At 41.2% G+C, this 12,623-nt stretch overlaps 1 protein-coding gene across 3 annotated transcripts in view; it reads right to left on the reverse strand.

The window, feature by feature from the left end:
* The window catches only part of FAM184A (family with sequence similarity 184, member A), a 76,745-nt gene extending 71,930 nt beyond the window's left edge, over window positions 1–4,815 (reverse strand). For all 3 annotated transcript variants that reach the window (XM_012724018.1, XM_004673815.2, XM_012724023.1), the window contains exon 1: window positions 4,221–4,815. In XM_012724018.1, coding sequence (XP_012579472.1) covers window positions 4,221–4,388 — 168 coding nt within the window. In that variant the 5' untranslated portion in view covers window positions 4,389–4,815. The remainder of the gene's footprint in view (window positions 1–4,220) is intronic.
* Window positions 4,816–12,623: the final 7,808 nt, after the last annotated feature.

A 12,623-nucleotide genomic window follows, 5' to 3' on the forward strand; every position in this document is an offset into this window, starting at 1 on the left:
GGGAATAGGGAAGGCATGGGGATGAAGCTTCATTATAATTCAGCTTTGGTTGGGAGTTTTTATTTTTGGGTACTGGACATTTTAAAAATCATATTGAGACTTTTCCAACTTAGCTACTGCAAGATGGTATGTATTTTTTATGAGCAATAAGAAGTCAAGTTATCCATGAGCAGATCATGAGCCACCACCACAGAGTAAATGGAAGGAGACAAGTGAGGGGCAAAATTCCAGCTGTTTTATACTCACCCAAGTCCTGCTTTTCAGCCTAATGAACTAGAGTCAACACAGTCAAGAGCACACAAAAGTGATATTAGGAAACAAATCTCAACCTCTCTAGCTTTTGTCCCTACCCTGAGAAGCTTGAGTCATTAATAGTTCCAGATATTTGCCACAACATCACTCAAGAATCTCACAGGAATTCTTAAAAATTTGACATGAGCAAGCTAAATATAATAGACTCACTTTAAAAGGCGGAGACTGTCTTGCTCCCTGAAGTACCTCTAATACTCAGCCAAGTGTCCCTTATATAAAAGATACTCAAAGAACTGCAGCTTTTTCCATGAGATGGCTGCTACATTAGATTCCTAGGAAACAGAATCTGAACAAATATGCCTACAGCTGACACTGTTTTTTAGTTTGTTAAAATACATAGTAACTCTTGATTTTGGCAAAATTATGATATAAATTACTTTCATCTTTATTCTTTTGAAGTCAATCAAATTGCTAAAAAAAAGCATAATGGGGTTTCAATATTGCACTACAACAATGTAGAATACGAAAAATTTTAACTTTGATATTCAAATAAAGAAAAATTACAGTACTTTTTGAAGCGTTTAGTAAAAAGTTCTCAAAACCCCCCACAATATTACATAATGTTATTAAATGGCAGAGACAACCATTTTTAAAATACCAGTATTTACTAATACTTTGTTTACCATATAATTATTTCCAATGACAACTTGAATTAAAAAGTATACTACCTTAAAGCTATAATATCATCATTCCTCTTTTAAAGATTAGGACTGAGACTCATAATGGCTTGCTCAAGGTCACACTATCATTAAGTAATAGAGTTTAAAACTGTGTCAGATTCTCAAATCAAGCTAACTATAGTGCCGTACAGTTGAATTCTACTGACACATGTCCCCCCCCCACAACATCCTACTTTAATGCTTACTTTTATGTATAACTTTGAAATATAAGCTATTGTCAAGTTTCAACCATAGTTCTATTAACATACTTCTGCTGATGCATAAACTAAATAAACTATTCATGAGTGACAATTCTCTATAGCAGATACAAGGAAAGTTTCTAATTGCCAACATATTGCTCATGATGTCATCTTTAAGGTGTAAGTATATGTGAATGCAAAATTTGAGAACTTCCAGATTGGATCACAAGGGAAGTAGATCTTATGTTTTAGAAACTGAAGGACACGAGCTGCAACAGTGTCCTATTAGATTATTTTATTCTTAGTTCTTATTTTAGTAATAAAGAAGGGCCTCCCTGATGGTGCAAAGGGTTAAAACACAGCACTATGAAGCTATCCTTAGGCACTGCTGCTCCCCAACAGGAGAGCTGACCCACACAGTGAATGAAGCAGACCTCACTTGTCTTGCCTGCCACTTGCCCTCAGCAGTGTATTTCAGTTGATCTGCCTGTTATACTCCCCACTCTGTCTCTGGCAAATCCTCTCACTCTCCATATCTCTGGCCTGTACTCCAGTTCTTGTATACATAAGTAAATAAATCTTTTAAAAAAAAAATAGGCCCTCCCTGGTGGTGCAGTGGGTTGAAACACAGCACTGAGAAGCTAAAGCCACTTCAGTATGAGTTCTATCCCCACCTGCCCCGGAGGTGACCACATGGTGTGGCAGACGTCTCCTGACCTGCCTGCTGCTCCCCTCAGCAGTGTACTTCTGCCTGTTCTGTTCCCCACTCTGTCTCTGGTGAAGCCTCTCACTGCCCCTGAGCCTCTGGCCTGTACCCCAGTTCTGTATGAATAAATAAATAAATTTAAAATAAAATAAAGGCAAGAAACAGGTGAGTGAAATCCTAGATATTTCAATTTAAGTCAGTGTTTCTCAACTTGGGATGATATCCCAATGCCCACCCTAGGAACATTTAGTAATGTCCAGAGACAGGTTTATAGTCACATCTGTGGGGCAGGTTGAGGTTGGAGTGTGAGAGTAAAGGGATAAAGGGAATGTGCTACTGCAAAGGATCTTGCTAAACTCCTATAGTGCAAAGGACAGCTCCCTCCCTACCCAGACCTCCTCTAGTAAGAATTAGCTACTCTGGTGAATGCTCTCACCCCTGCACCCAGTTACATCCCAGTTACATCCCAGTTATTGTATACATCAATAATATTTTTAAATATGCAAAGAAAAGAATTATCTAGTCCAAATTATCAATTGTGCTGAGGTTGAGAAAACCTAATATACGGGATTAAATGTCTGAGGCACTTAGCAGAGGGGTGGTTTAAGTGTTTAGAGATTGTAACTATAAACATTAAGCCAAGTAAGCTCAGGAAAGAATAGTTGTCTGGCAGCCTCCTGCCTCATTAGAGGTGGGCAGTGCAAAGAATGAAACTGACAGGGACTTCTACTCAATACTCCTACTTTAAAACCGTTGTGCAACGTTTCTTTTTTAATAAAAACCAGGAAATTGAAAAATCATAATAAAGAAAAGTAGCTTACTGAAAAGATGAGAAACAACTTTTATTAAATGGTACCAGTTCCATTACCAAGTGTTTCTATTATAGCAGGACTCCCAACATTCAAACAATGGGTGCCGTGGGTGCACCATAAGAGGAAATCAACATAAATAAATATTCATGTACTTCATTCTGGACATCAGTATTCTGAAGACCAAACACTGTTTCAGAAGCCTGGCTTTTAGCTCCCAGATGTACAAATGCTCTGATGATATACTACTGTGATCCTCCTCAGACCTTCCTTTTGTCTAAATTTGAGGACTTTCTCTCATAAGAAAAGTAAAAACTCAACATGTAGCAACAGAGCTGACATAAAAACAAAAAACAAAACCTCACAGAATGTTGCCTTGCTCTGCATGCTTAAATTTTATGGTTTTGTATTGCATCTTTCTCTTTGCTCTTTCTTCTGGTCAGTGGTCCTTCATGTTATTTTTCTTTAGTCAATCACATTTCCTCCCCCAAGTTATTTAACCCATTTTCATCCCCTTTCACTTCCTTTTCCCCACCTTTGATTTACTTTACACTCTCAAGAGTGCTAACTAGACGGAATTACATAATGAGAATTTGGAAGCTGGCATACTTTAGAGGTTATCTAGAAGTAAATCCCCTGTAAATGCACCTCTGGTGACACTCCAAACAGGTGTTTGGAGGACTCAGTTTAAATACATTAAGGTGGGCCACTTCTATTAACTTTCAGAAACTATAAATCATTTCTTCTCAATGCGTATTACTAGCTAGCTTAGATATAAATAAAGCAATACAGCGATCTGAACTGCTCCTTTCACTGACCCCAATTCCTCATCATTAGTATTTACTGAATTAAAAAATATCTTAGCCATCCAAGTACTTTCCAAAACTACAGTTAGCCAAATTTGCATACTTTTTTTCTCTTTAAAACTATCTTTTGATAGAATGAAACATTTAACTAAATGCAGAAACATGATTCATCTAGCAAGCTTTGTTTGACATTCTGTCAAGGTAAGGTATGATTCAAAGTCCCCAAAATGGCACACAAGGTATGTTTTGTCCTTCCTACATCGCTCAGGTTTATATTCCCCCTAACTATGTAATAATAAAAGATACTTATTATTTCCGAAGATTCCTGGTCATGCTGTGTAAATACAACACTGTACTTCATAGACTGCTGTAGTGTAACGCCTCTTAGAGCCTCAGCAGATGGCATAAAAGCAAAACCGGAGGGACTTATTATAGTAGAATAAAGAAAATAGATATTAATGTCTACTGTGCTGGCTTGGTAAAGGGCAAAGAGATGCAAGTTTCATAAACCACCTCGTGCTGTTGAGCTGTCTAGTTTAAAGGAACGTCGCCAGTTCTAGATTAGTTTGAACGGTTCTTGGAGGTAAGTCTCAGGCTGTTGCTTTCCCCGAAGAGTCCCCCTTCAATTCGCCTCGCGCGCCGGGTGAGCAGCCTCCTTAGCTGGGCAGGTGAGTCCGGCGCGGCCCACACCTGGGTCGCCCCTGCCAGCCCCGCCGGCGCGCCCTTACCTTGGTAAGCTGCGCGATTTTCTTGCTCATTTTCAGGTGTAGGTCGTGGCTGTAATCCATGCTCTGCCCCGCCTGCTGCGCCGCGGCGGGCGAGGGCGCAAATTTGGCTGCCCCGGCCGCAGAGCCGCCGTAATAGTGCTGCTGCCAGCTCATCCCCGGGGTCGCCATCTTCCCGACAGACCCCGGCCGGGGCAACTGTCCCCACTCTTGGGGGACGGCCCGCGGAGCAACGGCGTCTGGGAAGCAGCAAGAGCCGGGACAGGCGCCTGCAGACCCGACACCTGGCGCCCTCCTCCGCCGGAGACCCCCCGTGCCACCCCGGTCGGTCCAGGGCCGGGGCAGCCCCTCCGACCCGAGGCCGCGGGCGACACAGCGTGGACCAGACGCCGGGGGTCAGGCGGCGGTTGCCCCGGGTGGGCTCGCTGTCCGCCGCGCTTCAGATCACTCCCCGCAGGTGCGTGGTGGGCAGCGTGGCCCCGCAGCTCCCGCTCCCACCTGACACCGGGATCCAGCAAGACAGCCGCCGCCGCCGGGGCTGCGGAGAGAGGAGACGGGGCGGGCTGCTGCGGGGGGAGGCGGGGACAGGGAGGACGCGGGAGCCGCGGGGCCGCGGTTACCAGGACGCGCGGCGCGCGGCCGCTGGCTCGCGCGGGGATGGCGACGTCATTTCCCCGCAGCCAAGCCCCGCCCCGCGCCGCCGCCGCCGCCGCCGCCGACTGCCCCGCAACCGCGCGGCGGGTGCTGGCGACTGGCAAAGGGTGGTCCTGAGCGCATCCGTCAGGGACTTTGCCCTGCAGCCTGGAACCGGCCTGTGCGCCTCTTGGTAAAACGTTCGGCCTGCGTAGAGGGGCCGTATCACCTTTGGTATGCAGAAGGCGTGCGGCTTTACTCAGCCTTATCTTGTGCATCATTGCCGGCCTTGGGCCCAAGAGAGTGTACCCACAAGAAGGACAGGTTCACATGCAGGTCTATCACAACCTGACCGCAGCACCGCAGATGTGGGTAATGAAGCTGCGTGGAATCTTATAACCCCTGCCTTGACTCTGCTTTCAAACACACAAATATGATCGTTACAATATTTTAGATTGACCTACTACGCTTTAGCCAATGTTCCTCATTCAAGGCCAAGTGTTAACTGTGGAGGGAGCACTCACTTCACTTGTCAATTAGTGTAGCATTGCACTCCTACATTTCCTCCCTCTTATGGAGCTCCAGGTAATTACATATAAAATCTGTCTACAAGCTCAAAAGACACCCAGTAATACTTGTGAATTTAATATTTTTTGCATGATGACAGCAGAATAAAAATGGTCACCTGATACAGTATTCTATTTCATGAATATATAGAAACATAAAGACCCATGATCCCATCACCTAGAATCATTCTGAAAATTGAGTAAAGGAAGTATGCAATATGAGAAAATGGAAGAAGCTGGTTGGCCAAGAATTGTTTGCTTAGTACCTATTTATCTCATGAGATGGTTGATGCTGGAATAGTTCTTGTCAGTATTAAGGCTATGGTCATAATTAAGACTGCACTGGTGACTAGTCTCTATCCTCAAGAAATTAGCAGACTAGCAGGAAAGACAGATAACTAAAAGATATGAGCAACGCTGTATGGTAAGTGTGAAAGCCACTTTGGATACACTTAACCTAGCTTTGGGGTGTAGAAAAGGCTTCAGACACCCAAAAAGGTAGTACTGGAAGGCACTGCTGAAGGATGAGTTTTCCAGATATAAGAAGGTTGGGAAAATGCGCTTTCATTTCTGAGGATAGCCAGGGGCAATGTTCTGGAGATGAGAGACAACATAGTAACGTAGAAAATAAAATAATGAGGTTAGAGCACAGAGCTTGATAGAATGTCAGGATATGAGTAGAACAGGTAGCACATAATCCATGGAAGGGAGCATTTGTTTGTTTTGATAAAGGCATTAAGACTTCATCCTGAAAGCAGTGGTGAGCGACTGTAAGCTTTAAGTAAGAGAATGACATAATCAGATATGCACTTTAGTAACAAAAATACTTCTCGGAACTAGGAAATGGGTTACATGGACAAGTTGTTATTTAGGAGATTAGTTATTTAGGATGCTGTTGACATTATTCAGGTGAGAGAGGATGGATTGTTGACTTAAAATATGGCAGTGAAAATAGAAGGAAATGGATTTAAGCTGTCCATAGTTAAAAGGGACTGAAAAGGGGACAGTATAAGTTCAATAAAGAACATGTTATCTTAGAAATGCTAGACATATCCATACACTCTCTTCCACCTTTTAACACACTCACTTAGAGCATGGTGCTACAGTATAATCCCAAACAAGACTGTAGATCTGTCTCAATAAATGGAAAATCCAGATACCTGCAAGCCAGTAATCACTATACAAGATTTTACTGTCATTCATTGATATCTTACTATTTGTCCCTTCCCTTTTTTCCTTCCTTTTTTTCTCACTATTGAGAAAACTTATCTCCATCACACCTATCAAGTGGAAATGGTATTGAATGGCTTCTAAAATTATTGGTACATAATAAATGCTCAATACTATTTAGTTATTAATTTTAGTTTGCTTTCTCTACCAAACTATTATTAGCTTTTTCTTTCTTAATAAAGTCAATGCTCTCTGTACTTATCACCAACAACCAGAGGCTAACAGGGCTATCCACCTACAGAGCCTGGATTAGGTAATTTACACAGTAGATGATCAGATGATCGTGGGAAGCAGAGAAACAGAGATAAGAAGGAAAAGACATTAAAATATGCATTCTTGAACTGGCTACCTCTTTGATAAATTAAGATTCAAACCCACTAAGAAAAACTCTGCATCTGAGAATTTTCCTTCCCAACGTTGAAAACCTGAACATTTACCCACTAACTTCCTTCACTCATTGATAGAAGGCAGCTCCCAGGGAAATTTACTTCCATGTTTGGTGACTCAGTGTGGATTTGGTGAGCTACTGTGGCTTTGGACACAGCAGTGAGTCATAAAGGCAGAGAGATGTGCAGCAAGAACTTTAGGGGGGTTATGGAACACATGGGAACTGTCCAGCATGTCTGTAGCTGACAAGCCTTCTATGGCAGATTACAAAAGCCATCCAAATCTACTCCATGTAGAGTGATTTGTTTGTTTGTTTGTTTGTTTGTTTGTTTTTCGGGTATTAGAAATATCATATAGGTAAAACTTCTCTATAAGATTACCCCACTTTAGTATTTATGCCGGAGGTGTGGACATCATCACAGTTACTACAGCAACAAAATTTTTATTTCCATCTAACAGATGAGGAGGCTATTTCCAGAAAACTATAGGAAGGGTCTGTTTTGTAGGATAAAATACATTGTGTTAATTTGGGTGCTCTCAAAAGCAGACACTAAGGTCAGAATGCAGTTTAGGTGATTTATTTGCAAGAAGATCCCAGAAGGTAGGAGGAAAGAGTGAGCCTATTGAGAAAAGAAAGATGGGAATGTAACTATGACTACTTAGGAGATCCCCTGAGCAACCAATAGAATACACCCCAGAATTGTCCCCCCACATAATCAGAGGTTGAAGCATTTATCCCCAGCTTCTTTACTCCATTGTTTGAGGCCTGGCTGGGCATTTCTTCTGTATATTTTGGGTTTGCCCTACATACAGATGTATAAACTTCCACTGCTTCAGAAAAAGACTTAGGCAAAAGATGAAGAAGGACTCATCAGTATATGTAGGAAAATCTTCTATGGATGCAGTAAAAATCAAAATAGGCTGAGTAGATGGAGCCAGTTCTACACACCAGTGAGTTGTTTTCTAGTCTTGTTTAATTAAATAATCCTATTTCTTTCTTGTTAAGAACAAAATTTATTATCCCTATACATTCTTACCAGAATAACATTTATTTCATCAAAAGCACTGGGTGAGCAGAGAAACAATGCAAGTGAATTTTATCAAACTAGTACTGAAGTGTATGTGTGTGTGCATGTGTGTGTTTGACCAGTATTACTGGGTAAGAATTATATGCAAAGTATCAGTTGTCCAATTCTTTGCTCCTAGCAGCAAAATCTGTTGCCCAGGAGATAAAAATTTGATTCAAATTTTATGGCAATATCTGGAAAGGTCTCTCCTAAAGGAGATACTAAAATATGCAGATGAGAATAATGTAGGTTTTTCTATTATTTTTTGAACTGATGGGTTCATTTTTCATCTTATAAATAGGAGGAATAGGAAGAAGAAAGGATAATGCTGAAAACCTTAACTTTTGCCAGCTAAGATTCAATATGGATTGTGGGAGTGACAGCATTTTGTATAAATGTTTAGTTACTCATTTCTCTCTTCTTTTCTTCATCTTACTTACCCCCAGCCCCCAACACACATATACACTAGCCTGCCTCTGATCCAGGTCTGTTCTTGACATTGGTAGACATGGCTGGTCTCCCAGCAGGCCATCTTTACTCAGAACTTGGACACAAAGCAATATAATTTGGCACAGTCCTTCTGAATATCCCTCTTTTCTCATTTGAAAATGCCACTGTGTCACCCTGCAGGATGAGAAGTGGTGTTAAGGATGAATTTAGTGAGTAGAGGCCAGAGAGGCAGTAATAAGAAGAGTCCAGATTTAGAACAATGATATCTAAGGGAATATTGGGGTCAAACAGTGACGCCATTCTCTTCTATCTGTTCCATCTAGCAGCTCACACTGTTCTCTCTCACCTCTGCCTCATGACTGGTCTCATTCACAACTTGAAAAGTGCTACTTCCTTTTTAAAAAAAATGTTATTCACTTAAGTAAAGGTGCTTGGCTTTCAATTCTCTACCTCTTTTCCTCTTTTTTATTCCTGTCCTACTCTTGAATGTCTTATGCTGTGTTTATAAAAAGAACAATGAAAAAAAAAGGCTAAATAAAACAAATTGTGAGTCATCACTAGCATACACCTATAAAACAACTTTTACATACAATTTAACCAGCTGATATCCAGCCCCTCTCCATAGAATAGAAATAACAGTATTTCTTGCAATTTGAATTGTGTTCTTTGAGGAATGAGTCACTGATGCCTTGATGGGTAGTTTGATGGTAAGTAAAGAGAGCTGCCTGCCCACGAGCTAAGATTCAGTACAAGTTTGGGCACTTAGGGACCCTACTGTGTATTCTATTATCAAGGGTTTCAGTGAAGCAGGAGATGCTGGGGTCAGTAAACTGTATTCTTCAGCAAATAGGATTGGACTTTCCCGGTACCTTCAAAAGTTCTTATTTCTGATATGGATACAACCTCCATGCCCCCAAACAGATGAGTGGATAGAGAAGAGGGTACACAATAGAATACTATTCAGCCATCAAAAAAGATAAACTTATGCCATTTGCAGCAGCATGGATAGAGCTGGAAGGGATTATGCTCAGTGAAATAAGTCAGAAGAAAAATATCAGGTGTTTTTGTTTTTTTTTTTTTAAGATTTATTTATTTTATTCATACAGAACTGGGTACAGGCCAGAGATGCGGAGGGTGAGAGGATTCACCAGGGACAGAGTGGGGAGCAGAACAGGCAGATCGACGAAGTATACTTCTGAGGGGAGCAGCAGGCAGGTCAGGAGAGGTCTGCCACGCCATGTGGCAGATTGAACTCATGCTGAAGTGGCTTACGCTTCTTAGTGCAGTGCTTTAACCCGCTGCGCCACCAGGGAGGGCCTGGTGGTTTTTACTTATTGGAGGAATATAAGAAAACCAAACAAAAGGCAAAAAAAAAAAATAGACAAGTCTTACAGGCAAGTTGTAGATCTGAGGCATACAGCAGCAAAGGGGAGGGAGATGGGTCAAATTAGGGGAGGGAAGAGTACAAGGGACTATGGTGACAGTTTATAGATGATGAGGTGGTATGAAATTTATGGGGACCACACCTAAGGGGAGAAATCAAATACTGTATTAAAATGAGGAGCAATGTAAGAATATTTTTTAAAAGTTCAATCAATAAATAAGTAAAAAGGAGACTTCTTATTCCTAGATTTTGATGGCACCCATAATTTGACACAATTTAGATTTATAAATCTAAATTTATTCATCACTATTTTCTAACACATACATCCTTACCTTTGCTTCCTTTCTACTTGAAAGTTGGTGTTTTTTTTTTTAACTTTCCTTTTTCATAAATTCTTCCTATTCCCACATCCTCCATATAACATTTCTAAGCTGTTCTTGGTCTTACCGTCTCAATTACTATAGCACTTATCATCCAAACCATGTAATTTAGCTTTTAATTACACAGTGTGTTACTTTATTTGTTCTTGTGTTAATGTATCTTAGATTTTTTTTAAATTCTGCAACTACATTATAAGTGTCATGAGACATTTCACATCTCTCACTTTAAAATGCAAAAACCTCTTAGTATAGAGAAATTAAAGTGACATAGTTAGCCCTGCTTTTAGCACTTGAGCTTCTGTGCTCCCATACCCCACCTTGTCCCTATTTAGTTCTATTCAATTACATGTTCTGATGCTAGGACATTTTCTCCAAATTTCTCCTTCTATTCCTATTTATGAGTCTTGCCCTTCCTCTTTCTTGGATGTTGATTAATGTTCTTTTCACTGGATGAATTTATTAATATGAACACTAACTACGACATGTGTCCACAAAGTATAAGATATGGATGAGGACAGTATTATATTGACTTTTTGGTATTTCCAAGTGAGTTGTTAAAGCATTGTGGTAATGGGGCCTTCTTTGGTGGTGCAACAGTTTAAGGCACAGCACTGTGAACTTTGCCACAGTGGCATCAATGGAAGTTCAATCCCCCAGCCAGGAAGGTGACCCACATGGCACAGCAGACCTCTTCTCATTTGCCAGCTGCTCTCCTCAGCAGCGTACTTCATCCATCTGCCTGTTCTGCTCCCTGCTCTCTCTCTCTGGTGAATCCTCTCATGCTCCTGTACCTCTGGCCTGTACCCCAGTTCTGTAAGCATATATAAATAAATCTTAAAAAAAAATAAAGCATTGTGGTAAAACTGGACAAAGGAAATCCTTTGAATAGGGGCTGAATGTAATGAATAGATTCCCACATTCATGAGGATATTTTTTAGAAAATATACCTTTCTTATTTAAAGTCATTCTCTTCTGCCATTTCCACTCCTAAATGTCATCCTTCATTTATCCAAAGACCTTCTGGCTCATTACTTTAAATACTGTACAATAACTGCTTTAGGAATTTATTTTAAGTTCCATGTCTGATAAAAATGCATTTCTGCCCTGCATTTTTAGACATTTTATTAATAAAAACAAAACTAATATATTTGCTGTTTCTCTAAACACATTTTATCTCATCTCCCCATCTTACAGAGTGCCCATAAGCTCACTTAGAGGCGGGGCCTGCTTCATTGACTATTTATTTTATTTATTTATTTAGAATTGGGGTCTAGGCCAGAGGTATGGATAGTGTGAGGATTCACCAGAGACATATAGGGGAGCAGAACAGGCAGATCCACTGAAATACACTGCTGAGGGGAGCACCATATGAGATAGGAGAGGTCTGCTGTGCCATGTGGGTCACCTCCCTGGCTGGGGAGTGAACCAACACCATAGCAGAGATAGTGCTGAGACTTAACTCCCTAGGCCAAGAGGGAGTCCCTGCTTCACTTTACTAAAAATTGACTACAGTGATTCGAATAAGTAGGGGGATGTTTTCCCCAAATATCAGGCCCTAGAAAGTCCTACTGGAAAGTAAATGGTCTAAGCAGGGTGGGTTAGCCCTGGAACGGCTAGCAGTTCACCTGGGTCACCTACCCAGCCTCCCTTTTCTACTTTGCAATGTTGAATACATGACTTATTTTCAAAAAGATTTTTTTTTTTATTTATGCACGCAAGAACTGCGGTACGGGGCAGAGGTGCAGGGGCAGTGAGAGAATTCATCAGAGACAGAGTGTGGAGCAGAACAGACAAACTGACTGAAACATGCTGCTGAGGGGAGCAGCAGGTTGGTCAGGAGGAGTCTGCCATGCCATGTGGGTCAGCTTCCTGGCTAGGGATCAAACTTGTGTCGTAGTGGCTATGAATATTTCATAGTGCTTCGCTTTAGCCGTTGTGCCACCAGGGAGGGCTCACACTTGACTTTTACTTTCCTGGTAACCTTATTGGGGCAGCTATAATAGAGCTGCCCCAATCTTTTATTGCCCACCTACATTTTAGGTAGGAACCAAGCAAGTTAAGCAAATGGTAACAAAACAATAAAGAAAATAAGAATAAAGTTATAGTCTGTACTGGGAACAACGAGCATTTGATTTGCAGCAGACTTGAGCTTATATCTCAAGGGTAAAACTGTGTCAACTGTGAATGCATCAGAGATTAAAAAATATGGTTGTCCAAAATCTTAGCTAACAGAATCCAACAATGCATTAAAAGAATAATACACCATGACCAAGTGGGCTTTATCCCAGGAGCACAAGGATGGTTCAACA

The sequence above is a fragment of the Condylura cristata genome, unplaced genomic scaffold (genome assembly GCF_000260355.1).
Source record: "Condylura cristata isolate star-nosed mole 26May11 unplaced genomic scaffold, ConCri1.0 scaffold00001, whole genome shotgun sequence".
NCBI classification, from domain to species: Eukaryota; Metazoa; Chordata; class Mammalia; order Eulipotyphla; family Talpidae; genus Condylura; species Condylura cristata.